The 27,971-nt window shown below is 47.7% G+C and overlaps 1 protein-coding gene across 2 annotated transcripts; it reads left to right on the top strand.

Annotated features, from left to right (window-relative positions):
* The first annotated feature begins 13 nt into the window (after window positions 1-13).
* INTS1 (integrator complex subunit 1) lies at window positions 14-27,802 on the top strand. Of its 2 annotated transcripts, none has more exons than XM_066198053.1 (47): window positions 14-130; window positions 235-525; window positions 1,085-1,281; window positions 1,498-1,635; window positions 2,243-2,402; window positions 2,778-2,883; window positions 3,152-3,338; window positions 3,468-3,613; window positions 3,912-4,053; window positions 4,393-4,569; window positions 4,824-4,932; window positions 5,351-5,471; window positions 6,120-6,197; window positions 6,722-6,879; window positions 8,078-8,174; window positions 8,575-8,666; window positions 8,993-9,053; window positions 9,435-9,632; window positions 9,901-10,030; window positions 10,196-10,375; window positions 10,467-10,616; window positions 11,184-11,363; window positions 11,550-11,654; window positions 12,423-12,590; window positions 12,908-13,019; window positions 13,351-13,509; window positions 14,230-14,376; window positions 14,770-14,868; window positions 15,235-15,359; window positions 16,058-16,402; window positions 16,989-17,148; window positions 17,762-17,902; window positions 18,270-18,450; window positions 18,534-18,657; window positions 19,151-19,269; window positions 20,267-20,354; window positions 20,963-21,189; window positions 22,173-22,296; window positions 22,775-22,908; window positions 23,280-23,472; window positions 23,740-23,867; window positions 24,331-24,443; window positions 25,009-25,122; window positions 25,953-26,023; window positions 26,514-26,605; window positions 26,678-26,787; window positions 27,192-27,802. In XM_066198053.1, exons 1-47 carry the CDS (start codon window positions 73-75, stop codon window positions 27,305-27,307), a joined length of 6,651 nt encoding a protein of 2,216 aa, XP_066054150.1. In that variant the 5' UTR covers window positions 14-72; the 3' UTR covers window positions 27,308-27,802. The 2 variants fall into 2 exon arrangements, with proteins under 2 accessions (XP_066054150.1, XP_066054148.1); XM_066198051.1 differs by having other exon boundaries at window positions 13,348-13,509.
* The last annotated feature ends 169 nt before the right edge of the window (window positions 27,803-27,971 follow it).

The following is a 27,971-nucleotide window of genomic DNA, read 5'->3' as shown; positions in this document are numbered from 1 at the left end:
GGCCGCGGCCGTCGGTCGGTGCCGGGTGTCCGTCTGTCCGTCCCGGCTGTCGCTCGGTCCGTCCCTTCGGCCATGAACCGGCCGAAGGCGGCCGCCGTGCGGCGGCCCAGCGCCGTGCCCAAGCCCTCCGGTGAGTCCCGCGGGGCCGGGCGGGCGGGGGGCTGCAGGCGCTGTCGCTCAGTGTCGCTCGCTGTCGCTCACTGTCGCTCACTGTCGCTGTGTCTCCCCTCGCAGCGCACCCGCCGCCCGGAGACTTCATCGCGCTGGGCTCCAAGGGGCAGAGCGGCGAGGGCAAGGCCGCCGTCACGCTGCTGAAGCCGGCGCCGCCCGGGCTGCCCTCGGAGCGCAAGCGGGACGCGGCCGCCGCCTTGGCGGGCCCGGCGGGGCTGCCCGGGCTGACCAAGCGCCCCAAGCTCTCCTCCACGCCGCCCCTCAGCGCCCTGGGACGCCTGGCAGAGGCGGCCGTGGCGGAGAAAAGAGCCATCTCGCCCTCCATCAAGGAGCCGTCTGTCATCCCCATCGAAGGTGAGGCCTCGCTGCGCTCCTGCCGTCGCACGGAAACCTCAGAGAAAGAAAACTTCTCCTTTCTCTGGAGTCTCATCCCAGGAGTTTTTCTTGATGCTCACATAGTGTTGTGCTATCCTCGAGAGTTTCCTTTCCTGGATGCAGGGATGAAGTCAAGGTTTTCTCTTCTGTTGGCATTGGGTTGTGTTCATTCTGTCTGACAGCTGTTCGGCACCCATATGTGAAATACTTCCTTGAGGAAATCTCAAAGTCTGGATTGTGGTATTTTAGTCACATACTTCTTTAGACTCTGGGTCTGGATGTTGTGTTTTGAATTGTCATTCCGTTTCTGTCGTTGGATACATTTGCAGAGGAGTGTGCTAGCATAGAAAAACAATGAAGGGGCATTGTCGGTTTTGAAACAGAACTCTTAATGGCAATTGAGTAGGGAAAAGCTATTGCAGGGGCTAAAAGTGAGCTGGTGTGTGCTTTGCTGTCCCTTGTGACTGGTCCTGAAGCACCTCAGGGTGGTTATTTGGCATGAGGGTAGATGCTGATCCCTCTGTGTTGGTGGTTGCAGTTGTCCCCACGGTGCTGCTGGATGAGATTGAGGCAGCAGAGGCAGAAGGCAACGATGACCGTATCGAGGGGGTGCTGTGTGGAGCTGTGAAGCAGCTGAAGATGAACAGAGCCAAACCTGACACCACTCTGTACCTGAGCCTTATGTACCTGGCAAAAATCAAACCCAACATATTTGCCACCGAAGGGGTTATTGAGGTGAGGACTTGCAAATTACTGATGGATCCTTCCTGCCAAACTATGAGCAGGGCTGCACTTTCTCTCAGGCCAGAGTGTGATCTGCATGGCTTTGTAAATACCAGAGTTCTGTGACAAGCTTCTGCAATTTGTATTTCTCTTTCCGCAGCTTCTCTCCATGCTATTTCTCAATAGATGACTTGTTTATGATTTTATTTTTTGTGGATATTATTCCAGGCACTGTGCAGCCTACTCCGAAGAGATGCCTCCATCAATTTCAAAGCCAAAGGGAATAGTCTTGTGTCTGTCTTGGCATGCAACCTTCTCATGGCAGCTTATGAAGAGGATGAGAACTGGCCAGAGATCTTTGTCAAGGTTGGTGAACTGAGGAGGCTTCTGTTGGACTGAGGCAATGGTGGGCAGACTGGGTTGGGGAATGTGGATGTCCTGGAGTAGCAGAGCAGCATAATGTTTAATACAGCTGTAGGGAAGGGGGTGACTGGTGTCCTCTTGTCCACTGTGGGAATGCAGATGGGGGAGGCAGAAATTGGAGTCTGGGCCCATACTTTTAAAGAAAAATCTCCATGGATTTCTGGAATGTAGCCTCTATCGCCTTTTGTTGCCTTATCTCTGCTCTTTTCTGAGTTGTGTTTGAGAGTCTGTATTGATGTAAGTGTTGCAGAGACTCCTTGCTTTTTATTTGGTGTGTAGAGATTAAAACAGCCCATTAACTTAAAAAGACTGAGCTGACCAGCTTCTGTATTTTGATGGTAGAAGTTTTGTAAAGTCTTTTTTGAGACGGTGCCCAGTAGAGCTTGGGATGTGATGGTGTGTGTTTTTGGTCTTGTATAATCTGGTTTTCACCCATGCACTGGTTATGCTAGTTTCCTACTCTGTGTATTTTTATGGATATAAATCCATACAAACTCACAAATACTCCTGTAATTAACCCCGTGAAAATGGATTGTGCTCGCTGCTGCAGGTGTACATTGAGGACTCCCTTGGGGAGCGCATCTGGGTGGACAGCCCTCACTGCAAGACGTTTGTGGATAACATCCAGACAGCTTTTAACACAAAGATGCCTCCTAAGACCATGCTCTTGCATGGAGAAGTTGGACGTAGTGGAGGGGACCTCAGTGCTGGTAAGAAGATGTCTGGGAACCAGGAACAAAGGTTTAGGGAGAGGATGGAGCCTGCACTGCTTATTGACTTGTGAGAATAGTTTGATACTGGATGGAGTCTCATAGGCCAGGCTTTGAGTTCCAAGCAGTGCTCTTCTTCTTTTTGGGGCTCTTTCGTGTCCAGGGGATGTTTGAGGGTGGTGAAAAATGAGCCTGTATGGGATGCAGTGTGAGAGGCTGTGGTCTTGCTGGAAGGCATCCCTGCAAGAAGCGAAACAAGCCAGAGCACAAGTGATTGATCTCTAGAGAGTGGAGTTGTCTTATGAAGTGTGCTGTGTCCAGTGATTGATCTCTAGGGAGAGGAGTTGCCTCACAGAGTGTGCTGGTCTCTCTTAGGGAGTAGCCCACACCCTTCCATGACAGAAGAGGAGGACAGCCAGAGTGAGCTGCTGATTGCAGAGGAGAAAATGAGCCCGGAGCAGGCAGGCCAGCTCATGCCCAGGTACAGTGTCTCCCTCTCCTAACACAGCTGTGTGGCAGATGTGTCTGTAGATGTGTCTGTGCTCACCCACCCTGCAGAGCTGTGTCAGGAAGCTCCTTCTCTGTGCTCCCGTGGCACCTGCTGGGGGATGTTGAGCATCAGATAAAATTGGTTCCAGGAGAAAAGAGCTTATTTTCTTGGTTTGCAAATCATACCACAAACAAAAAAGAGCGCTGATCTCTGGACTGGCTTTTGTGGAAATGAGTAAAGTTCAATTTGTGTGGCCCAGGTATGAAGACCTTGCAGAGAGCGTGGAGGAATATGTCCTGGACATGCTGCGGGACCAGCTGAACCGGCGCCAGCCCATGGACAACGTCTCCAGGAACCTCCTCCGGCTGCTGACGGCCACCTGTGGCTACAAGGAGGTGCGTCAGATGGCCGTGCAGAGGCTGGAGATGTGGCTGCAGAATCCAAAGGTAAGGGGAGGAGCTGTTGAAGCACAACCCTGATCTGGAATCCAGCCAGGAGGGCTGCATACTGTACACCAGTTACGTTTCTGATCTGTAGTGGTGAGTGGCTGGAGCCTTTCTGCTCTTTCTCTGCAGCTGACCAAGCCAGCTCAGGACTTGCTGATGTCGGTCTGTATGAACTGTAACACCCACAGCTCAGAGGACATGGAAGTTATCTCCAACCTGATCAAAATTCGACTCAAGCCAAAGGTCCTTCTCAACCACTACATGCTGTGTGTCAGGTACTGGGTCTGTGACAGGAAGAGAATGGCACTGTGAGAGCCATGCCCAGGGACTTGACAGTCTCAGTGTCTCTGCACAGTGGTTTTAAATACCCAACTAGGGGCATGGAGTGTCTTGTGTTCATTTAAAAGAATTTCATTGTCCTAGAAATCTTTCAGTAGTCCTTTGATATTGTCCTTTGATATGTCTTGTTCATTCTTTTCACTTTTGTGTGCTAAATACTTCAAGGAAAAATGAAAAGAATGTGTCCAGCTGCAATGAAAGGTCAGTTCAGGTATTCCTGGTCTTCCCTTGCAGAGAGCTGCTGAATGCACACAGGGATAACCTGGGCACCACCATTAAGTTTGTGATTTTCAATGAACTATCAAATGCAAGAAATCCCAACAACATGCAGATCCTGTATACTGTGCTTCAGCACAGCTCAGAGCAAGCTCCAAAGGTAGGTGCAGTGTCTTGGATGACTGATGGTAACCCCAGAACCCAGAACCTGACAGATTTAGTTGTTTTGAGGCTCTGATGAATCTTTTCACAGACAGCTGTCTGATCTGTAGCATACTATTTTGAAAGTGTATAATTATTCTTGGTAGGAATAAACATAAATGGGCATTTTCTAACTCCCACATTCTGGGTGATAATGCAGTTTCATGAGAGAAACATTATTACAGCTCCCCAGGGGTCTGAAGGACAGGATACCTCCAGCATGGTTTCCTTGTGTCTCTTCATTTTGTGGGTGCAGACCCATTACAGTGCACTGAAACTTTTCTCTCTGTGGCCCCAGTACCTGGCAATGGTGTTCCAGGACCTGTTGACCACCAAGGACGATTACCTGCGAGCTTCACGGGCTCTTCTGAGAGAGATCATCAAACAGACAAAACATGAGATCAACTTCCAGGCCTTCTGTCTGGGTCTCATGCAGGAACGGAAGGAGGCCCTGTATGCTGAGATGGAGTTCAAGGTACCATTTTTGACCCTTGTGCTGCTGGATGTGCCAGTGATGCACTGAGCTCTTCTGTGTCTGTTTTCCTGGCCATTCTTTCTTTTGCTTTTTGGTGTCTGAGTGAGTCACTATTTGTGTGTCTCATAGCAGCACTCCCATATCTCATTTCCAAACATCCATGTTCATCATTTTTGATGATAAAACACTTCCAGAAGGCAGCTTTGGGTGTTGCTATTCAACTCTTTTTTTTTTTTTCCTTTTTCTATTTTAAGGAGCGATTTGTCATCCACATAACCGACCTCCTAGCTGTCTCCATGATGCTTGGTATTACGGCCCAGGTGAAGGAGGCTGGAATTGCTTGGGACAAAGGAGAGAAAAAGAGTAAGCAGGAGAACCTAAGTTCTCTCTGAGGATGGGCATCTTGGTATATATCTGCCCCTGATGCTGGGAGCACATCAGCTAGGGTTGGGAGTTTGCTGTCATCCTGGGACTGACAGAGATAGGAGATGTGGCATTTGCATGGCTGGGTGCTTCTCATATCTATGGAAGCAGTGGCTGAGAGGCTGGGGAAAGGGAGCTGTGGGTGGAGAGGCCCTGTGGTTCCCCTTCCCTAGTGGAAGGTGTCCCTGTCTGTGGTGCAGGAGTTGGAACAAGATGATCTTTAAGGTTCCTTCCAACCCAAACCATTCTGTGATTCTATCATTTACTGTTGATGCCTCAGAGTCCTGGTTACTGTCTTGAAACCACCACACTTCTGATGGGCCCCATGTGTGTAATTTGTGACCTGACTGTTTTTCAGACCTGGAAGTGCTGCGCTCTTTCCAGAACCAAATTGCTGCTATTCAGCGTGATGCTGTCTGGTGGCTGCATACGGTTGTTCCATCTATCAGCAAGCTGGCTCCAAAGGACTATGTGCACTGGTGAGAGTCAGCCTGGTCATGTCTGTACATAACCAGTCCCTTCCCCAACACTGTGATATATTATGAAAAACCAGGTATACACCAGGGTTTGGTTAGATTTCTCTCTCATTTTCAGGCAGGGAGCAGAAACAGTTTTAGCAGGGTTCAGGCTGGGACTGCCTCCATCTCTGAAATTCTTTCAGCTGCATCCTCGTACCAGAAACATATGATAATGGAAAATATTTCTGATTTATATTATTTGGGTCCACTCAGTAGGGGATTTTTAGCTACCTGACCAAACAAATTCCCTGTGGACTTCTTGTTGGTTTTTTGTTTGACATCCTTTCTATGGCTGAGGGCTCCACAGGTAGTTCTATCTTCTGGAGGACATATGGTAGCCTGGGGTCTTGATCCAAGGCATTAATGAGGCAGTTCAAGCCAGAATTAATAGTAAGCAAGATAAGTTACTGAAAGTATAAAAGCCCAGAGCCCATATTGTATTGTCCTCTTTGTTCTGAATTGTGTTGTTACTGTTGCTAGACTCACTTACCTGAAGGGGCTCCTTCATGTGTAGGATAGGAAGCTTTAGCAGGATTTGGGGGAGACTGGACTGTTGTATGAGTTCTTAAGCCTCACAGATGGTGTTTAATGTCCACTTCATCTCTGCAGCCTCCACAAGGTGCTCTTCACAGAACAGCCAGAAACCTACTACAAATGGGACAACTGGCCCCCCGAGAGTGACCGCAAGTGAGTGTGTGCCCCTCCCGTGGCGGGTGCAGGAGGGGAGCTGCTCAAGCTGGAGACAGAGGAATGGGTGTTTTCTGGTGATCCTTATATAGCTCTGTGTTGAAAAGGCTTGGAGCTGTGCTCAGATTTTCTTCATCTGTTACACTGCCATAAAACCGGGGGGTGTTGTTCCACTCTCCATCTGTTCCTCTTCCTCCTTCATTCCTGTTCCCTGTGCCAAGCTGTTCTGTATCTTGACGTTGTAGTTGTAAGGAGGGCAGCCCCGCAGTGCCTGGGTAACTGGGGTAGCTTGGGGAGCTCAGACTCAAGCAGGCTGAATTGGAGAGGTACAAGGCAGTGCAAGTGATACTCAGATAATAATTTGTTTCAAATAGTTGCATTTGGAGCTGGAGATCAGGGAAGGTGGTGTAAACTAGGCTGTGATGTATCTTCTGCTCAGATGAGTTGTAGGGTCTGTGGAGGGTTCCAGGAGTCCCCGTGCTGCTGTCCAAAGAAGTGAGATTGTTGTCTGGTGTCTCCTGCAGCTTCTTCCTTCGCCTGTGCTCTGAGGTGCCCATCCTGGAGGACACCCTGATGCGCATCCTGGTGATCGGGCTGTCGCGGGACCTGCCCCTGGGCCCCGCCGATGCCATGGAGCTCGCCGACCACTTGGTGAAGAGGGCTGCAGCTGTGCAAGCAGATGGTGAGGCTGCACAGAGCTCCCACCAGCAAGTGCTTGCTTCTGTCTCCGCGTCCTCCTATTGCCACCCAGGGCTGAGACAGCTCCTACCACCTACCAAACAGCCTTTGCATCACTTAAAGCATATTTTAGTCGTGATGGCTAAGCATTTGGCTCGAAGCCAGACATGTACTGCTGTTGCTTTCTCACTAGAGAAGCTTCTTATTTTCTCTTACTGTTTCTCTCTGTTACTAATTTTGTATCATGGAGTGTTTGGGAAATTATTGGTTGTGTGGAGAATGAAGGACTGTGAACAACCACCCAGAGTTTTGAGTCAGCATTTTTAAATTCAATTTAGTCCTTTGTACATACTGTAAAATGAAATTTATAGGCTATGCAAAAATGGTAGGATTGGAAGTTAAATTAATTAACCAATTGTGTGCACTTCCCAAGTCCATTATTAGGACACTTAGAGAATAGCAGTTACGAAAGCAATCTTTACTCTTACCCCTTTTATGAATTCATTTAGCATTTGTCTAAATTCCTGCGTTGCTGGGAAATACGTCCATTCAGCTGAGCTGTATGTGTTTGTGGCAGAATTCAGGGTGTTGTCAAGAGTTTGTCAAGTCTAAATCTTACATGCTCTTAGTGCTGACTGGTTAATGGCAAAGAGCAATCCTGAACTGCTCAGTGCTTGTGAAAGGATCTAGACTTTGCTGTTCAGTATCCTCTCAAAATATGTCCAGCCTCTCATAGAGGATTTTAAATCCTACACCATTTCATATACTGGAAGACTCAGAGTTAGAGTGAGTCTGAAAACTTGCAACAAAGTTGAAATGCATTTTTAGTTCCTCTGAACTCCAGAAGTTTTGATCAAATTTGTTGCTTACCTGAAGGAATGTATCCAAGTTCTGAAAAAGGTACAAGTATCATATTGGATGCATTTGGGAAAAAAAAAGTACCCTTAAGAGAAAAAAAGTACCCTTAAGAATTTAGACCAGATTGCTGCTGAAAAGCTCCATATCCTTATACACTGACTTACAGGATTTTTTAAGTGTTGTTGCTTTTTAAATGTTGGTTTTTTTGTTTCTGTAATATCATGAGAGCAAGCCCACAATAACATACTTGCTTGAAGTAAAATTTGTTTTATACTGTGATGCTTGAAGGACTTTCAGGCAGGTAGACAGGTCAATAACTTGTTCAGTCTTTTCTTCTCCTCCAGATGTTGAGGTCCTGAGGGTAGAAAGAATCCAGCTGATCGATGCAGTCTTAAATCTGTGCACTTATCACCATCCAGAGAATATCCAGCTACCCCCAGGGTAAGACTTATCACACAGATAATCTTGCTGTGATCTAGCTCACCTTCACCTTGTGACTAACATTCCCAGCTCACAGATTTTAAGATGCTTTTCTGAATTAAAACTGACAAGGAAGGCTTTTCAGGGTCGTGTTCAGGTGGGTATTTTTCTAGAGCAATCAAGACCCGAGTCGTGGAATGTACTTTGGTCTGCAAGCACTGACCTTTCTGCCCCAGAAATCTTCAGCTGAATCCTGCTGTCCCTCCTGAAAGGATCTGTGTGTATGTGTGTCTCTTTGTTGGGAAGAGCACTGGACTGGCATGACTGAATCTAAACAATGCATGATCAAGGAGAAAAGCAAACTTGAGATGGGCTTGAGGAACCAAACTTGACCACTTATCTCTATTGATGGTTTTTGCAGGTACCAGCCTCCAAATCTAGCTATTTCTACTCTCTACTGGAAAGCCTGGCCTCTCCTGCTTGTAGTGGCTGCATTCAATCCTGAAAACATTGGTGAGTGTGGACATTTCTCAGCATACCAGGTCTGCTGCAAAAAATTGGCCAAGGTGCTTTCTGCAGAAATCTGGTTGCGTTGTGTGGAAGGCCTGTTGGTGGGTTGGTGAGGTAACTGCAGTGAAATAACTTGTGTATCCCCTGTGGGTGAAAAATGTGTGGGGGTGGGATTTGGACCAGCACGTGGCTGGAATCACCTTGTTTGTGCTGCAAGTGTTAGAAGCTGTTCTTAAGTGAGTTTGTGTCTCCCCACCTTGGAATGTGTTACAGTATATATAAAGGCTCTGTTTTTTTCCTGTATTTCTTATTGTTCTTCTCTGCTGCAGGTCTGGCTGCATGGGAGGAGTATCCCTCTCTAAAGATGCTCATGGAAATGGTCATGACCAAGTTAGTATGGTTAAATCCCTATGTATATCAAACAGACCACTGAAAAAACACATTTCGGAATTAAGTTTGTGCCATGCGACTCCTTCATCTCCAGTGGGACTTGTGTAAAATGAACAGGCATTAGCACTGCAGTTGGAGTGGGAAAAGTACCTTCCCTCGACAAAAATATTATAAGCAAGGGAATAAAGCTGAGGAAAAGGGGGAGGGGAATGACTGCTGTGCTTGTTGAAAAGGTCTCAGTCTCCTGGCTCCACTGAGAAACTACTTGTTTTTTTCTACATTGTCTATCAGAGGCGGGGTCCTGTGTTCTTTCTGACTGTGGTTCGTGAATTTTGAATAGAACAAGATAACCATTTCCTTTTTTAAAACTTATTTTCTCAGTAACTATTCCTATCCTCAATGTACCTTGACGGATGAGGAGACACGCACAGAGATGATTAATCGTGAACTTCAGATCTCCCAGAGAGAAAAACAGGAGATTCTTGCATTTGAGGGTCATCTGGCAGCTGCATCCACAAAACAAACAATTACAGAAAGCAGCAGCCTCTTGCTGTCCCAGCTGACAAGTCTGGACCCTCAGTAAGTAGCTTTCTGCATTCTGGTACCATCATGAAATCCTAGCTATCAACACCTGCCAGGAAACCCTGGTTGATGTGGGGAAGAAGAACCCTGTAGTGTGGTAGCCTGTGGGATGACAGAATCACAGAATGGTTTTGGTTGGAAGATCATCTGGTTCCAACTTGTCTGCCACCTTCTATAAACCCCTCATGCACTGCAGAACTGACTGATCCTCACCACATCAGAGTGAGTCTGTCAGCCTGTGGGTAACTTGCTGTTTCTGTGGCAGGGGCCCCCCTCGCAGACCTCCACCACACGTCCTGGAGCAGGTGAAGAGCCTGAACCAGTCGCTTCGCCTGGGCCACCTTCTGTGTCGCAGTCGCCATCCTGACTTTCTTCTCAACATCATTCAAAGACAGGTGGGCTGTGGTGGGACTGGATCCCTTGCCTCTGAAACTTGAGCAGAGTGAGGGGCAAAAGGAAGCTAAGTGAGATTCAGGGGAAGGTGGTTTGCTGCTCAGGAATTAAATGATCAGTGTGCTGCATCTGTGTTCTGCTGATCTTGTTACTCTCATCCTTCCCAGGCCTCATCGCAGTCAATGCCATGGCTGGCAGATCTGGTTCAGTCCAGCGAGGGCTCCTTGGATGTCCTGCCCGTGCAGTGTCTTTGTGAGTTCCTGCTTCATGATGCTGCTGATGAGTCGACCTCAGGTGAAGAAGAAGAAGAGGGTGAGAGTAAGGACCAGCGTGCCAAGAAACGCCAGGTGAGCAGTCTCTTGGGGATCCCTTCTGTTACCTACTTTCTGTGCCTCCCAGATTTGATTTCACTGGACTGACCAACTTATCGCTCCACAGAGACAACAGAAACAAAGGCAGTTGCTTGGACGTTTGCAAGACTTGCTGTTGGGACCCAAAGCAGATGAACAGACAACCTGTGAGGTGCTTGACTACTTCCTGCGGCGCCTGAGTTCCTCCCAGGTGGCTTCCCGGGTCCTGGCCATGAAGGTGAGCAGAATGAGAATCATCTTGACTAGGGTCTGTCTGAAGCCCAGGGTAGAGCCCTAGGTTATCTTGAGTCCAAAACCAGCACAGTGAAATTGTTCCATGTCATCCTCCTTCAGTGACTTGTCTCAGTCTCCAAGCCCCATCAAATACACTTCTGCTCCCTGCTGCTCAGTAAGAAGTTATTGTTCAACAGTTGAGTTGTACTTAAGATAGAGCTGGATTTTACTGTTTCCTGTGAAGTTCAGGTGTAGAATCAAGAGATGGTGTGTCATGTGCAGTAATTGGCAGAGGCTGTTGTCTGTGAGGAGTGTTGAGTGAGTGCCTGGTGCTCTGGAGCATAGACAAGGCAAAGAGAATTGCAGGGAGCTCAGAGAGATCATGTTCAGACTGAAACTTCCAGCAGGGTATCTGTCAAGAAAACACATCACATGAGCTGAAACCTGTTGTGCGCTGCATTTGGATCATTCTGTGGTATTTGAAGCACGTTTCTGTTATATTCACTAGTATGAAACTAGCAGTCCAGCTGTGGCTTCATAGGTAACAGCTGTATCTGTGTGACTTGTACAGGGCCTGTCCTTGGTGCTGTCGGAAGGAGGAATGCGTGATGGGGAGGAGAAGGATCACCCCATGGAAGAGGACTCCGGCGATTCTGAGCTGCTGCAGGGATATCAGTGGCTGCTGAGAGACCTCCCGAGGCTGCCACTGTTTGACAGTGTGAGAGCCACCACAGCTCTGGCCTTGCAGCAGGTGGGTGGAAGCAGCTGAAGGGAGGAGTGTCAGCTTGTTCTTTTTCTACTAGTGCTGAAACAGATCTAAACAAACTGGATCTGGCTGTGATGTTGACATGGTTATGTGCTTGCAGAAGAGTTTTGCCTATGCTGGTGCTTGTTTTCATTAAATCCTGATTTCTAATGGAAGGAATTCTCATTCTAGGCCATCCACATGGAGACAGATCCCCAGACCATCAGCGCTTACCTGGTGTACCTCTCCCAGCACGCCCCAGTGGAGGAGCAGGGACAGCACAACGACCTTGCTCTGGTGAGAGGAGAGATTGTGTGGGGGACACATGGTATGGGACTTGCTGTACCACCAGGATGAGTTTTAGGGTGTGTGTTACTCCGAAAACTGCATGTTTGTGTCTCTGTGTATGGGTTGAAAGGCAAACCTGTGTTTGTGCGGCAGCCCATCATCTGAAATGGGGAATGCAAGAGTGAATAGTGTTTCATAAGTAAGCAGGTGCTAAACCTGCTGTCATATGTGTTTGGGGAGAGAATGGGAAGTCAGGAACTTTAGTGGTGAGATATGTACTCCCCTGTAACCAAAACTAGATTTCTGGCTTTATTTGTTTGTGTGAGTTTTTTTGTTGTTGTTTTTTTTTTTTTTTTTTTCTGAAAGAAAAGCTTTTGGTGATTTTTTTTTTTTTTAATAATGATTTTTTTTTTCTCCCTGGGTGCTTTGTTCATTGGTTTTAAGACTCATGTGCTGATAGTGCCTCTGTTTAGATACATGGAGGAGGCTGAATGATAAGCATCAGTAGATCTTTTTCTTCAGAGAAATGCAATGTAAATGCTTACTTTGTAATGGGGTGCATCAGAATGCATCTGTGCTCCACTGGGGCACTGTAAGATGCATGCAGAGCAGTGGCCTTTTCCCTCCTGTGTCAGTTCTGCTCCTGACCCCACAAGCTGATCTTCAGAGTGGTGTGTACTGGGCTGATGATGGGGGCTGGAGAACATGATGCAATGGAACAGGGGGACCTGGCTGTGTTTTGCAGTAAAGACCTCCTGGTTGTTTTTTTCCCTGCAGGATGTCGCCCGACTGATCGTGGAGCGCTCCACCATCATGTCCCACCTGTTCTCCAAGCTCTCCTACAGTGCTGAGTCAGATGCAGTGCTCGTGGCTCTGCTCTCCATCTTCTCCCGCTACATCAAGCGCATGCGGCAGAGCAAGGAGGGCGAGGAGGTGTACAGCTGGGTGAGTGCCTGCTGCCTTGCCCCAGCAGGTCACACAGACTGGGCAGGTTAACAGAACAGAAGCCCTTTATGGTTACTCAATTTGAGTAAACCAAGTCCAGTGCAAGAATTCTCTGATCTGAAAATAATGAGATTATGACACGGTATCAGAGCCAAGCCTATGTGTTTGTAAAAAGCCTTTTTAACTTTTCCCCAGGTATCTTGTGTGGCTGCTGTTGGAGATATTGGGAACCATGATCAGACTAAATTTGTCCATTCTCATGTTCTCCTTTCTCTCCCCCACCTTTGCTCATCCTGTCTTTTCCTGCCTTTTTCCAGTCAGAGTCCCAGGATCAGGTGTTCCTTCGTTGGACTAGTGGGGAAACAGCCACCATGCACATCCTTGTGGTCCATGCCATGGTTATTCTCCTGACACTGGGGCCACCTCAAGGTTGGTGAAATATGCTCAGATTTTTTTAGGGGGTAATGGTCAATACAGGGTGGCTTTTTTCTATCTCCTGTCTCCTAACAGGTCAAGCTGGTGTTAATCCTTCTACTCACAAGCTTGACCCTTGCAGTACTTGTTTGTAGCTGTGAGATTTATCAGAATATTGCTGCAGAGAGTGAAGGATTTGCAGGCTGGGTTGTTGGGGTTTTTTTGCCTTCTGCAGACAGCAGGAAATACTAAAACAATGGTGTGTTCTGGTGTATTGATAGAGAGGGGCAGGGCATTCTAGCTGCTTGTGAACATGGGAAATAACTTCTTATCCACTCTTAAGCAGGGGATGGCGATTTTTACACCTTGCTGGATATCTGGTTCCCGGAGAAAAAGCCCCTTCCTACAGCTTTTCTGGTTGACACGTCCGAGGAGGCTCTGTTGCTCCCCGACTGGCTGAAGCTGCGGATGATCCGCTCCGAGGTCCCGCGCCTTGTGGATGCAGGTGAGCCTGTGGCATGTTTCAAACCCTGCTGAAAGGAAAGGGAGAGGCTTCCCTGCTCAAGTGTATCCTGCTTGGATGCCTCTGGATGGAGCCATCCATCACTGTTAATTTTATCGCAGGGGAGTGAGTCTTAATGGATCTTCCCCTTTCTGCGTATCTTAAAGGAATGAGAGACTCTGAATTGAGATCCCATCTCTTTTACAACAATTCAGATGGAACTAAGCTATGCAGTCACCAGCACTGTGGAAAGCTGTGCCTAAAGGATGTAAGCTAAACCTCTGGTTGCTCTGGTCCTCATACCACTTGTCAGTGCTCTCTTTCTTCTTGGTATTCAGAGCTTTCATCCCATTTTACTAATTAAATGACAGCTGTCTATAGCCAGCGATTGAATTATTCAATAATTCCTGCCTGCAGCCATCAAGAGATAGGGTGGAAGTTATTTTTTAATACGAATGATTGCATTACTGAGGTTCTAATAAAATTAAACAGAAGATCAGATTAGCCAGTGAGTGAATTAACTGGAAGACGCAATAAGGCAGCAATGATTTGCAGAGGAAAGAAAATATAGTAGGCAGCTGTCAGACTTCTGGCTTTAGGCTCTCTGCAGCCCTGTCATTAATGTGTCACTGTTGGTCCAGACAAAAGCATAAAGATAAGTAATAAAGATAACCCTCCATGGGCAGTTCAGAGGTCTGAGGACTCAGTGTTTGTCTGTTTCAGCCCTTCAGGACCTGGAGCCACAGCAGCTGCTTCTCTTTGTTCAGTCCTTTGGAATCCCAGTTTCCAGCATGAGCAAACTTCTGCAGTACCTGGATCAGGCGGTATCTCATGACCCACAGACACTGGAGCAGAACATCATGGACAAGAGTAAGAGCTACAGATGAGGCTGACTAGGCATTTAACTTTTGCTTGAATAGTTTCCATGAGTATCTTCTGTGACTTCCTTGGAAAAATCCAAGCTAGTTCAGCAAACTTTGTGCCCAGGTTGCTTTGGCAGCTTGTTGTCACTGTAGACACCTGGGTGGCCCTTGGCTGTATTTCCCAAAATAGAGGAGAATTTTTGGATTGGAATGTACAGAGTCAAAAAGTACTTTGAAAGATACTTTGTAAAAGAAACAAAGTTTTCAAGGCATCTTGTTTTCAAGGTCTGTGGGAACAGCAGATTCTCTTGTCTGTGGGAGCTGTACAAAGAGGCAGTTCTGTCCTGCTTTACTGAAGAGGGTAAGATGATGATGTGTTCTTATTTCCTCCTTTTTTTAGACTACATGGCTCATCTTGTGGAGGTTCAACATGAGAGAGGAGCGACAGGAGGCCAGACTTTCCACTCTCTGCTTACTGCCTCCTTACCAGCCCGCCGAGGTACTGCCCGGGATAGCCTAAATATCAAAATCATCTTCTGAACTTCCCTCCTTGGTTGCTGTTGAGAGGAACAGGCAGAAATGTCTTAAAAAGCAGTTGTGTTGCAATAAACCAGCAAGCTACAGTTAGACACTTGCTAGATTTTTTTGCTTCTGGCAACGAGAGAAATTCCAATATTTTTGGAGTTTATTACAGTGAGTTTTTCTGAGTCATACGGAAAAGTAGGTCTTGCTTGGAATTAAAAGAAAAGCTGCTGAATATCTCAGTAGTTAGAGACTGTAAAGCTGAAGGTGATCTGGTGTTGGGGCTCCAGTTGCTATCTACCATAACAGCATTTTCCTTTCTTTCCTTTCATTCCTCTTGCAGACAGCGCTGAGACTGCAAGGTCAAAATCTAGTCCTGAAAACTCTCAAAGTCAGAGTCGGATCCGGGCCTTGAGCCAGGTCCGTGTTCTGGGCCCAGAAGATGATCTGGCAGGCATCCTTCTGCAGGTACTATTATAACCTCCAGCTGAGCAGCTGCTTCCCTGCAGCAGCTTTACCAAATCCATTTCTCTCATACTTGCATCTTGTGACTCCTTATCCTGCAGTGTTTGCAGGCAATAAATATGAAAGCCCTGATGCAATGAGGCTGTGCCATTACTGCCTGCTGAAGTTGATACTGGCAGGATTTTTTCTAGTAGTTGGAACGTGATGTGGCTTTTGATCATGCCTAGTACTGCCAGTACCTACTAGCATGTTGCTGTCTCTGCACCTTGTTTGTTCTGTGCATAGTGCCTTTCCTCTCAGCAGTGGATGTAGGATTTGTGAAATGCTCACAGGGCCCTGGCAGCAAAGCTGTGTGCAAACAGCATTTGTACTCTGGCTTGTCTGCTTACAGAGCTTCCCTCCCTCCATTGACTGCAGAAGGAGCCTACAGGGAATTAATTGGCCAAGTCGGTTGTTGGTGTTTGGGTAGTACATTCCCCTGCAGTGTCAGTGCTGATTGTCATGTTAGGGTTGCAGAGTTGCTGCTTATGTTCATGTGCCAGGCACTAGAATATAGAAAAAGCTGTATCAGAAGGTTCCTGTTAGCCTACAGTCAGTAAAACTATCCAAGGTAAATCTTGGCTCCTCTGCCTCAGGGTGTTCATGGCACAGCAATCCTTTCATTGTCTGTCATAAACGTATTCCCTGTTGTATTCCCCCAGCTTTTCCCACTGACCCCGGACCCGCGGTGGCAGAACTCCAGCCTGCGGCCGCTGGCCCTGGCACTGCAGCAGGCGCTGGGGCAGGAGCTGGCTCACATCCGCCAAGGGGCCACACCAGCCAGCGGGGTCACAGCCAGCGGGGTCACGGCCAGTGGGGTGACAGCCAGTGGGGTGACAGCCAGCAGTGTCACAGCCAGCGGTGTCACAGGCAGCGGGATCACAGCGCGGCTGCTGCAGGCCTTGGCTGCGCTGCTCAACTCCCCTCACAGCGGTGCCCTGGTCATGGCCATGCACCACCACCACTTCATCTCCTGCCCGCTCATGCGCCAGCTCTACCAGTACCACGTGAGTGCCTTTGGGAGCATTTTGTAAAGAGGGGTGAGGGAGAAATGGGAAATCTGTTTTGGAGCATTTCATAGAGAGGGGTGAGGGAGAAATGGGAAATCTGCAGTGCATCTGCTCTGCTTTGTGCACACTTTGTAATGCTCAGCTCAGTTTCCCTGGCCATGGGCATCTGGATGCAGGCTGGCCACATTAGCCTAGTACCGATGTGGTTACCTGCAATGTTAGTGTACCTTACCTAGCCTGGTAACTGTTTTTTGGATTTGCAGCTGTAGGTCTCTGCTGGTTTTGGGATCTCTAGTCTGCTGTCCTGTAGCATTGGACATGTCTTGCAAGCCAGGGCATTTGCAGACAGTTTGAGAGCTGAAGTCTAATTCATAGAGTCATAAAATGGTTTGGGTTGGAAGGGACCTTAAAAGATCACCTAGCTCCAACTCCCCTGCCATGAGCAGGGGCACCTTTCACTAGACCAGGTTGCTCCAAGCCCATCCAACCTGGCCTTGAACACTTCCAGGGATGGGGAATCCAGAGCCTCTGGACAACCTGTGCCAGTGCCTCACCACCCTCACTGTAAAGCATTTCTTCCCAGCGCTCCATGCCGCAGGACACTGCCTTCTCCTCGCTCTTCTTCAAAGTGCTCATGCAGATGCTGCAGTGGTTGGAGAACCCCGCGGTGGAAGATGGTCCCCTGCGAGCTCAGCTGAAGGCCTTTGCTGTGCAATACTCCTCAAGGCACAGGATCAGTGATGGTACTGGCACTGGGCAGCTTATGGGACTCAGAGGGGACAAAGTGGGACAAGAAAGAGACAAACAAAACTGCACCTGGAGCAGGAAGTGTCATGGGCAGCCTTTTAGACAGGAGTCATAAGGAGTTACAAAAGTAGCACACAGTGCTGCAGAAACTCTTGGAGGCTGTGAACAAGTGCCTTAGCTCTGGGGGCTTGCAGTAGACACCTGGTAGCATCTCACCAAGCACAGCAGATCTCTCAGGGAAAAGTTACAATTTCTGAGGCCAGGAATTCTGTGTGAGCTGTTGTTTTGGTAGATGAGCATGCAGGAATGCCTCTGGAACAAGATCACATCATGACTTGTAGAGTTGTTTATCATCTGCCATCCATTGGAGTCTAACCAAGAGCTTGGGCATGGAAATGGGCTTGTGGTTACAGAGCCTTTTCTTAGCTGCATGTCCCTGTAACATGCAGGAGAACTGTCAAGGGTTGTGGTGGCCATAAATGGCAGTAGAATGTATATTTGTCTGTTTGAGTAGCTGTGCCCTGGAGCCACCTGGGGAGTCTGTAGGAGGGAAGTCTGATGTGGGGGCTGGCTTGTCCCTGTGATGCCAGTGCTGTGATTTCGTTACAGTTCGAGGTGGCTTCCTGCACCTCACAGAGGCTCTTTCTTTCCGTCGTGACCCTGACTTGATCAGCTCCACGGTCTGTGCCATCATTGCAACCCTGAAATCAGGAGAGACATGTAATGTGGAGCCAGAGCTCATCAGCAAAGGTATGCATGTCATTCTGCTCTCCTTCTTTGCAGCAGCAACAGGGCAGTGCCTACTGTGCAGGCTGTGGGAATCTGCCTTCTCTCTGGATCAGAAAATGTGAACTGATCTAAGCTCAGCCCTATCTTGTATTCACCTCCTTTCCCCCACTGTATGTGGATTTATAAACTGTGATCTAGGGCTGGGATTAAGTCTCTGAGCAAACTGTTGGTTTCCACTAACAAAAAGAGAAATACAAGCTTACTATCCCAGATAAAAATGGCTTCCCTCTTCCTCATTGAGCCTGGCTCTCAGGAATAATACTTGCAAGGTTCCATACCTTTCACCACATCCTGAAGTTAATGAGTGGCATCTTTCTCCCTCCGCTAGTCCTTCAAGGTCTGATTGAAACCCACTCTCCGTACCTGGAAGAGCTCCTGACTGTCCTCTTCTCAGCTACTGTTGAGACCACTGCCAGGTGTCCTGCCATGAAACCAATTGCTGTGGTGTGCTCCTTGTTGCTCCAGGACAAAGAAGATACACCAGTAAAGAAGGAGGTAGAGAGCTGCAGGTGAGCCAAGGCAATGATGGGAATTCAGGGGCAGGTCTGGGTGCATGGTATCACCAGTGACACTGGCCTTGCTTTGTCCACAGTGCTGAATCAGCTTGGCCAGGGCCTGCCTCTGGCCTTCTCAATGACTGGCTGGAGATGTTGGACCCAGAGGTCATCAGCAGCTGCCCTGATCTACAGCAGAAGCTACTGTTCTCCTGGAACAAAGTAAGAATTGTCGGGCAGAGGAGCTGCTATGCTGGAATGACTTTCTGGGGTACTGGCCTGCACCTGGAAACAGGGCAAGGGGTAGTTTTATGTTTTGCCACGTGTTACTGTGTGAGTTCCAAAGCAGTACAGGCTGTGCAAGGCTCACATTTCTCAGTGCAGGGCTTATGTTTCCTCTTATCTTTATATTTCCTCAGCTGTGTTCTTTTAAGGACCTCAAAGTGCTTTACAGACACAACACAGTCCCATAACAACCCAGCCAGCTGTGTTTCCATTGGTATTTTTGCAGATGGATCAATAGCTTGCCCAAAGTGCCATGCCAAAGTTAAGGCTGAAGCTGAATTTCACATCTGATGCCATGTTCTGTCAGATAGTGCTGCCCTAAATCCTCTTGCTGTCATTGTCATCCTTCTGCAGTACACATGGCATCTCCTACACCCACCTTGCTACCAGGATCTGTTCATTACCTCTCTTCCTCTTTTGGTGCTTCCAGGCAGGGTCCCAGGTGCCCTCCTTCCGCCCGTACCTCTTGGCTCTTCTGACTCACCAGTCCAGCTGGACCACGTTGCACCAGTGCATCAGGCTTCTGCTTGGCAGGAACAGGGAGCAAAGGTGAGTCTTGTTTGTCAGGCCCAGCCAAGGGATTGAGTTGGGCAGCTCATGTCTGTCTTGAAAGAGAACAAGACCTGCCATGTTCATGATGTGTCTGCCAGGAGATGTAAGTCAGCCAAAAATAGACTTTGTGAGAAGGATACAGATTTCATCTGCTCTTTTTTTTTTTTTTTATTTGTGTACCTTGATATCAATATTGCCTACTCTTAGGTGGAAGCAGAACATAAAGATTTGGCTGTCTTCTAAACAGGAAGTGCTAATTGTGGGTAATCCATGTTGCATTGCCCTTGTTGATAATCTTTATGGACACAGGGTTTGCAGGATGGCTTGGACGGCAAACTGGGGGCTGTCTCTGAACCTGGGCAGGCTCTGATGAATCTTTTGGTTGTACTAAACTGCATTTCCAGTCTTTCTCTAACCTTTTAATGATATCAGCCTCCCAGTTTTGATCTCTGCAGCAGCCTTAGCTCTCAGCTTCTGTACGCAGCTTTCAAATACTGGAATTCTAGTGTAGTAGTATTGTTACAGTTATGGACCAGGAAATGTTAACACCTAATAACAACAATGCTTCTAAAACTGGTAGCATTTCAGTTTATTATTTTATTCTTAAATTCTTGCTCAAAATTACAATAATTTCTCAGTTCAAGGTAACTGCTGTGATAGGGGCAGTAAGGTCATTGGTCTGATTGTACCAACTGTTTGTGTTGATGACCAACTCCTGGCCTTGGTGCAAGGCTCCATGTAGCCTCCACACTTGCTGAATGCCATTTGTTCTGCTCTGTACCCTGTGCTGTGCTTATTGCAATAACTGTTTAGTCATAATCTGGGAACAGAACCAACCCCCTTCTCGGGACTTAATAGATCCTATTTTTACATTTGCAGATGTTTCTTTCTTCACAGCACTCATCATGTTTAGTGATGCTTCCACGTGTTTGTGTGCTGCCCGAGGGTTGTGTTGATTCTAATTGCAAATCTGTCTTCTTTTGTCTTCTGGCAGGTTTGACCCAACTGCATCCTTGGATTTCTTGTGGGCCTGTATTCACATTCCTCGGATCTGGCAGGGAAGGGACCAGAGAACTCCTCAGGTACTGGTTCAGTTCTTCCAAGATTCCTATCTGGATGGAGTGAGAGGCAGTGTTTTCACAGTGCCTGATTGTTCTATGGCCAAGAGGTGGCTGGAGTGATTCAGGTGCAGTGTGCCAAGTTTGCTGCCTGTACCTCAGCTGGTTACGTAGCTTCTCTGCTGTTACATATTACAGTGGCAATTTATAGCCCAAAAAGCTGATAGGAACACATCAAGTTTGCCCACTTGGCATTTCCCTGCAGCAATTGCCACAATATCTGGTGAAGGTGTAAGGCTAGATTGGCAAGCAAGCTAATACCCAGCAGGGGATAATTGCCATTTTACAAAGAAAAGGAGGCTATGTCTCTTCTCCACAGAATTTCTTTGGTTTGATGACCGGATTATGCTTTTTGACCAATCACACATGCTGAGATGGAAGTAAATGAAGAAGTAGAGGAGGGGTAAAGAGGTTTTATTTGGGGCTGTGATGCTTTCAGAGCTCTAGATCTGGGGCCATTCTTAAGTCTGGTTCTAAGATGTTCCATTCCAGTCAGGGAAGGTGTGACTAGAAGGAGCTAAGGATTTTGGGATTTGGTGTGGAATCATTTGGGATGTTCTCTTGCATTACAGAAGCGCCGTGAGGAATTCGTGCTCCACCTGAAGGCATCAGAATTGATCAGCATGGTGGAGCTGATCCTGGCTGAAGCAGAGACCAGATACCAGAACACTGACGAGGCCTCCTGCACACTCATCCAGTCTCGACTGCCATTGCTGCTCAGTTGTTCTCATGGAGACCTTGAGAACGTCAAAAAAGTAACAGAATATTTGACCAGCTGCATCCAGCAGTGGGGAAGCAGGTGAGGCTGCAAATGAGGAGCATTGTCTGCTGGAATTGTAGTTCTGGGGCACAGGCAGGCAGGTAATGATGAGACTTGCCAGTATGTCTTCATTAAGAATATCATGTTCCAGAGCCTGTATGAAAAGTGCACACTATCCTCCCTGAGGTTTGGGGGAATAGCAAGTGGTTTTAAGTGGTACTCAGACCAGGAAGCTGACTTCAAAAGGGAAATTTAAGGGCTTTTTTTAGGACTTCAGAATGAAATTCTTGAGATGCTTGAGTTTTTTTCTTTCATTCTTTAAGGCAAGAGTTATTTTAATTACTAGTTCCTAACGTGGGATTTCTTGTCTACTCATCCCTTGAGTCACTGCTTGTAATACATCCTGCTTCTGACTTGCTTTCAAAGCTGAATGGAGACCAAATTGTTTCCTAACAGCTATTTTAGGACTGTGGAAAGAACAGGAAGATGATGTTTTTGTGGCAGTGAAAGGAACTGACCTAATTCCAACCTTGCGTATGGTGATATTAGGAAAGCTTCTGAGTAACTGTTGCTTCCTACTGCCTCCTAGTACAGACTATGTCAGGATCTACAGGGGTTTCAGGTGTGTAGAGAACATGTTGGTTAGTCTGAATAGTCGTGGTTCTGACTTCTTTTCCAGTTGGGCTGGGGCTGACCATGGGTACCACATGCAGGAGCTCTGCACTGGGATGTAAGCAGAGCTTTCTTGTCCTATGCCCTTTGGAACTGCAGTTTTCTATTTCCAAATGGCCTCATGATGGATCCCCATAGACTATGGATGGATCTCTGTAGAAAGTGAATGATTTGAGTTGTTCAAAAGGAGCAAAGACATAAAAAACGCTGGTTGAGATTGGTTATGTCTGTGTTTTCACATGCTCTGTTTGCCACATGCAGGAAGGCTGTGACTAATGTGGTGGGTCTGGGATGTTTGTTGGTTGAACTAATGTAGTAGCCAGTGGCTGACCTCTCCCTTTTACCTTTAGCTCTGTGGGGAAATGCTGCCAGGACCTTCTGCTGCAGATATACCTGCAACTACCAGAGCTCCTTGTGCCTATGCCGGAGATGCTTCTTACCAGTGAAGGAGCCAGGGACAGCAGCACTTGCAAGGTAAAGTTAGAGGCATAGAAAAGCCCCTTTCCAGTTGTGTATGCAGAATGGATGCTACCTTGATGCCCAGTTTAGAAGGTGAGGACTGGCAAAAGCTTCCTGGGTGACTTTGGATTCTTTATTTTGCTTTTCTGTTACTCTGCCCCTGCCTGCACTCTCCAGAGCAGAGAGTTCTGGTGTGGTTTATTTTGCAGTGTCCTTCTATAAAATAGTATAAGCTCCACAAGCTTCTGTGTGCCAAAGGCTTCTATAAGGCACAAATGTGCAGGCATCTGATCCTGCTTTGATGTCTGTAGGGACTGTGGACTTCAGATCCCATGCCAGCTGGAACACTGCATCTACTCACAGATTCTACCTGAAAATAATTTCTGTTAACCCCCCTGTGTAGCTGGAAAGGAATTGGGAAACACTGCTGGAGAGCCAGGGGCTGGTTTGTACATTAAACTTCTTAACAGTTTGCTCATTATTTTTCTTGCAGCTTGATGCCCTGGTTCACAGATTCATTAACCTCCTCGCAGACACCAGTGACTCCAAGTCATCCGAAAGCCGCGTGTGGGATGCCAATATGGCCTGCAGGAAGTTGGCTGTGGCTCATCCCATCCTCCTCCTTAGGTACCTCTCTCTCCCTGTGTGTGGCTGGGGTTTATTGAAAAGCATCCACCCTTGTCCTAGAAAGGGAACAAACTTGCAGCAACCACAACGGTGGTGAGAGAATTCACCTTCGTGTAGAGAAGTCAAGAGAAAAGGCAGCAAAGTTACATCTTTTACAATGAGGCAACGCCTTGTGTCTGTCAGGAAATAATCTTGGAATGGGAGACTAGGGAACAGAATGTGGGTGGGAAATCAGGCTTGCTGAGTCTATCAATATAGGGATCAAGACCAGAACCCTGAGAGAGGATAAGGGATTTTGCCTTCCAGGAACTGAGGTAACATGTAACTTTCTTGAAAGATCTAGGCCTAGATTTTCTTGTTTGGTGTTTCAGGCACTTGCCAATGATTGCAGCACTGCTGCACGGCCGTGTTCACCTCAATTTCCAGGAGTTCAGGCAGCAGAACCACTTGACCTTCTTCATCCACGTCCTGGGGATCCTGGAGCTGCTCCAGCCGCAGGTCTTCCAGAACGAGCACCAGGCGGCACTCTGGGACTGTCTGCTGTCCTTCATCCGTCTGCTGCTGGTAGGAAAATCCCTGCTTCCCTCCATGTACCTGCTGCTGGCCACTAGATGGGGAAGCTCGTGTAACACAGGGCCGACCTTGGTGCTTCTCGTTTGAAGGGAAAGCCTTCCTTGATGCCTAAGAACAAAAAAGTGCATTAAGCACCTTGGAGAGCTTGAAGAGGAGGCAGGAGAGTAAGAAACTGCACCCTGGTACCCAGAGGTGCAGGATGGGGCAGTGCATTGCTGCTTTTTTTTGTTAACTCTCACTTTCTTGATTGTTTCCCAGAACTACAGAAAATCCTCGCGGCACCTGGCTGCCTTCATCAGCAAGTTTGTCCAGTTCATCCACAAGTACATCACATGCAATGCCCAGGCAGCTGTCTCCTTCTTGCAGAAGCACTCGGATCCACTCCAGTAAGCTTCCTTATGCCTGTTAGCCCATGCACAGTCAGACTGCCAGGAGCTAATCAGACAGAAGACAGCAAGAGGATGTGACAGAGTAGCTGCTAATATGGCACTTTTTCACCCTTGTCTCCCTTAAGTCTCCATTGAAATGAGCAGCATATCTCTTCTTTATAGGTGAAAACTGAGCCCAAGGAAGTCACATAATGACTTTAACTCACATAATGGCCTAAATGTTATATTGAGGTATTATAGCGCCCTGCAGCCTTTCCAGAGAGGCAGCTGGAGAGTCTTTCCCCCGAGCAGTGGCTGCAGGGTCCCACCTACACATATGTGGGGAAAATGCATTTAAGTTCCAGTTATGAAGAAAGGAAAAATCTTGTTTCTGCTTCTGAGAAGCTCTTTGTTTCAGTGTACATATCTGTGCTCATGCCCTTATTGCTACTGAAAGCCAATACATGCCTCTTTTTCCCAGTGACCTGTCATCAGACAACAGTGACCTAGCAATGCTGAAGTCCCTCCTAGCTGGGCTGAGTCTGCCTAGTAAGAGTGGCATCTTGGACAGGGGCTCTGATGAAGAGAAGGATGGTGAGTCTGAGTGGGAGAAGAGTTACTCCAGCTGGTGAACCTGCAGTCTGTTTTGGAGAACAGGTGTTTTTGTGGGATGTATACTGTGTTTGTTCTTGTAACAGCCCAGTGGGTTTAGAGTGGAGAATGGCACTTGTATGCTCAGCAGTTGGGAAGCAGTATCTGGGATGGGTTAATTTGTTTTCCTGCCAGTGGTATCACTACTGGAGCAGGAGAACAGCCTTTAACAAGGGTGCTTTTCCTGGTCGTGGATTTTGCCCTTTTAATCCACACTTAAGGATTGACCTGTTGGGGGTATTCTAAGGGTACATCCACTCTTCCACTGTTTACAGCTTGCACAGCTTGCATGGGAAAATTATTCAGTATTAAAAGAGCTTGTGAAGCTTCCTCCTCAGTGTCAGTTGATGGGGTTACAGGAGGTGCAGTGAGATTAGAGACAGTGTGAGAGCCAGGAATTGTATCACAGCATTGCTGGTGGCTCATGATACAGCACTGCACTGGTAGGGAATACTGGCCAGTCCACGGGCTGTCAGGAGTGTCCTGCTCTGTCTCTCTCTCCCCCCAGATGAAGCAGCTGCTGGCTCTCTCCCCCTGGTCAGCGTGTCCCTCTTCACTCCCCTCACGCCAGCTGAAATGGCACCATATATGAAGAGGCTCTCCAGAGGCCAAACAGTGGAGGGTGAGTGAGGACCTGCAGAGCTGTGCAAAGACACAGGGCAAATGCAGACATTTGTCAACCTTGTTTCTTATCTGCCAGCAGCAGCCTGGTTTCCTGTTTCAATCTTGTGTTTGGAAGTCACCAGCAGTTAGGATGTTGTTCCATTTTTGGATTAACTTGTCCATAACCTCCTGTGATTCTGTGACACGGGCCTCCTATGATTCTGTTATCACTTAGCTCAGCAGTGCTTCAATGGCCTCTACTTTGAGGCTCTTCAAGGATCTTTAAGCATTTTGGGAGATAGTATGAGTAAATCAAGGAGTATTGCAGTTTGAGCCAGGTCTGAAGTGCTGATAGGAATGAAATACCAAACTCATGAGAAGCAGGATTTGTTAGAAATCCCTAAATGGCCTTCGTGGAAGAAAACCATGTTAACCTGTCATATGGGAACAATAATCTTCTCCAAAGGTCTTCTGAAATTACAGGTGTCCTGTGTTCAAAAGTAAGTTATGACAGTTTTCCTTCCAAGGTAGAATAGGACAAAAAAGTCCTGCCTGTACCCTGTTTCTTAAAGAGACACTCCGTGATGGTCTTTAGTTAGAGAAGAAGGTGTTCTGGAGCTGAGACCTCTCACCCCATGGTATTCCTTCCTCTGTATGGGCAGGTTGGGATGTGTTGATCTGACACATCCCTGGTCTCCTCCTTTCTGAAAAACTGCCTTTATTACACTACCTCTGTGTGCGAGTGGGAAAACTTGATGGCTTGGGAGGTTGGTTTTGTGGGGAGAAAGAAAAGATTCTTTGCTGGATCAGTGAATTTCAGTCACCTTTTCAACCTGTGTCTTCTCCCAGACATCCTGGAGGTGCTGACAGACATTGATGAGATGTCCAGACGGAGGCCAGAAATTCTTGCCTTTTTTGCTGTGAGTATTGGTGTCTCAAACTGCCACTGGAAGGAAGAGATTTTTTTCACCAGAATCTGTTGCACAGCCAGCTTAAGCACTACCCTTCCTCTGCTTTTTGGGTGGTTGTTGCAGCACCTTAGAAGAAAAGTGTCCTCAGTTAGCCCAGTATTTCCCTCCACTGCATACTGGCTCAACCATCATCTACTTTATGTCAGAGGAAGAATTAAACCTCTGTCCTCTTCCCAGGGCAAGGAGAGAACAGAACAGCTCTGTTGAATAAGCTGGAAACTAGGGAAAACTCAGCTGTCCCACATGAAATAAGATTACAGAAGGGTACTTTAAAGTATTCAAAACCAGGATAATCTGTTTTACAAAGAGGGATTTCTGGGGTCAGCCAGTACCTGCTGGATTTGTTTTGGGCTGGGTTGGTGTGGAGGGGGAGTAATGCCAGTCTGAGGAGTTTGTGCTCCCTGAATGGTCCTGTGATCCACATTTGTCCATCTTTCAGACAAACCTACAGAAGCTGATGAGTTCATCAGAGGATTCCTGCCGAAACCTGGCCTTCAGCCTGGCTCTGCGCTCCATCCAGAACAACCCCAGGTGAGCCCCACTGGAACTGAGGCCGTGCTGGCTGATCTGGGCTGTACTGACACTGTCATGTTTCACTCCCAGCATTGCTGCAGATTTCCTGCCCACCTACATGTACTGCCTGGGCAGCCGAGACTTCGAGGTGGTGCAGACAGCACTGAGGAACCTGCCTGAATACACCCTCCTTTGCCAAGGTAGGTGGAGATCAGCCACCCTTGGGGTATGGTTGGCCTCTCAAGGGTCAAAGCTGGGGTCCTGTGCTGGGAACAGCTCCCCTGGGAAGTTGCCATGGATTGCTGTTGCTTAGGCCAGGCCATCAATACCCATAGTAGCTTTGGGCTGAGCGTCACAAGGGGGATTTGTCATAGAGACTAGGGGAGCTTCCTTGGGGTAGATTTGCTCCCTTATGGTTTTCTCTGAGTTGTGACTCTCACATGATCACAGACCCACAGAGCTGTTAGCGGGGGGATTGTGCCAAGTTCTTATGGAAGGAGAGATTTCTCATGCAGCTGCAGATGCTCACCCAGTGGTTGTTGGTGGATTGCTCTTGCATGTGGAGCCGTCGAGCCAGTCTTCACTGTGCCTTTCCCTTCCCCAGAGCACGCAGCAGTGCTGCTGCACAGGGCCTTCCTGGTGGGCATGTATGGCCAGATCGACACCAGCTCCCAGATCTCAGAGGCCTTGAAGATTCTGCACATGGAGGCCATGATATGAACACGTGGTTCTGGGAGTTCTACTTCCAGAGGAATTAATTTAATGGATTCATCAGCTGCATTACTGCCCTGTAAGAAGAACAGTGTATTGCAACCCATGTGCTGGAGGATCAAAGAGGTGATGTGGCTGGCCAGGCTGTGCTGGAAAAGAAGAAGGTGCTGACTGAAGATCAGAAAGGGGCAAGGATCAATCTGGCTGGCTAAGAAATCATCATTGTGGGAGAAAAAATCTCCTGAACATTGTGCCAAACGGGGACCACTTCCTTCATGGGGTCTTGGGGCAGTGGCTGTCAGTTTGTTGTTTAGGGTTTTTTGTCTCTCCAAGAAGGCAGAGCTGCTGGGAGAGCAGAAGGGAGTGAGTGATGGCCCTTGCACTTGAAGTGTCTGCACTCTCTTTGTTGGAGAGAACATGCAGATTTGTGCAGGGGTAGAGACCACTTTGGTTTCTGGGGATGGGTGGTTTTTTATTTTATAATTAAAATTCTCTTTGTTTCCATTGTGCCTTTCTCTGCTCCCTTGGGCATAGCTTGACATCCCTCTCCCCCTGTTCTTCAGACTCTTGTTATTCTAGACAAAGCATCTCTGGAAGACCTGTCTCCATGGCCAAATGCTCACAGAGCTGTTTCGGCCTTTTACAGGATATGCAAGAAATGGAGCAGATTTGG

The sequence above is a fragment of the Chamaea fasciata genome, unplaced genomic scaffold (assembly GCF_029207755.1).
Source record: "Chamaea fasciata isolate MVZ Bird 193981 ecotype frontalis unplaced genomic scaffold, bChaFas1.0.hap1 SCAF_16, whole genome shotgun sequence".
Taxonomy (NCBI): domain Eukaryota; kingdom Metazoa; phylum Chordata; class Aves; order Passeriformes; family Sylviidae; genus Chamaea; species Chamaea fasciata.
Note: the sequence above shows the minus strand (reverse complement) of the source record. Positions and strands in the feature narration are given on the sequence as shown.

Coding starts and splice junctions, on each gene's coding strand:
- INTS1 (XM_066198051.1), top strand. CDS start 73: ATGAACCGGCCGAAGGCGGCCGCCGTGCGGCGGCCCAGCGCCGTGCCC. Junction 11,655..12,422: donor AGCACAACGACCTTGCTCTG/GTGAGAGGAGAG, acceptor TTTTCCCTGCAG/GATGTCGCCCGACTGATCGT. Junction 14,869..15,234: donor CTCCTTACCAGCCCGCCGAG/GTACTGCCCGGG, acceptor TTCCTCTTGCAG/ACAGCGCTGAGACTGCAAGG.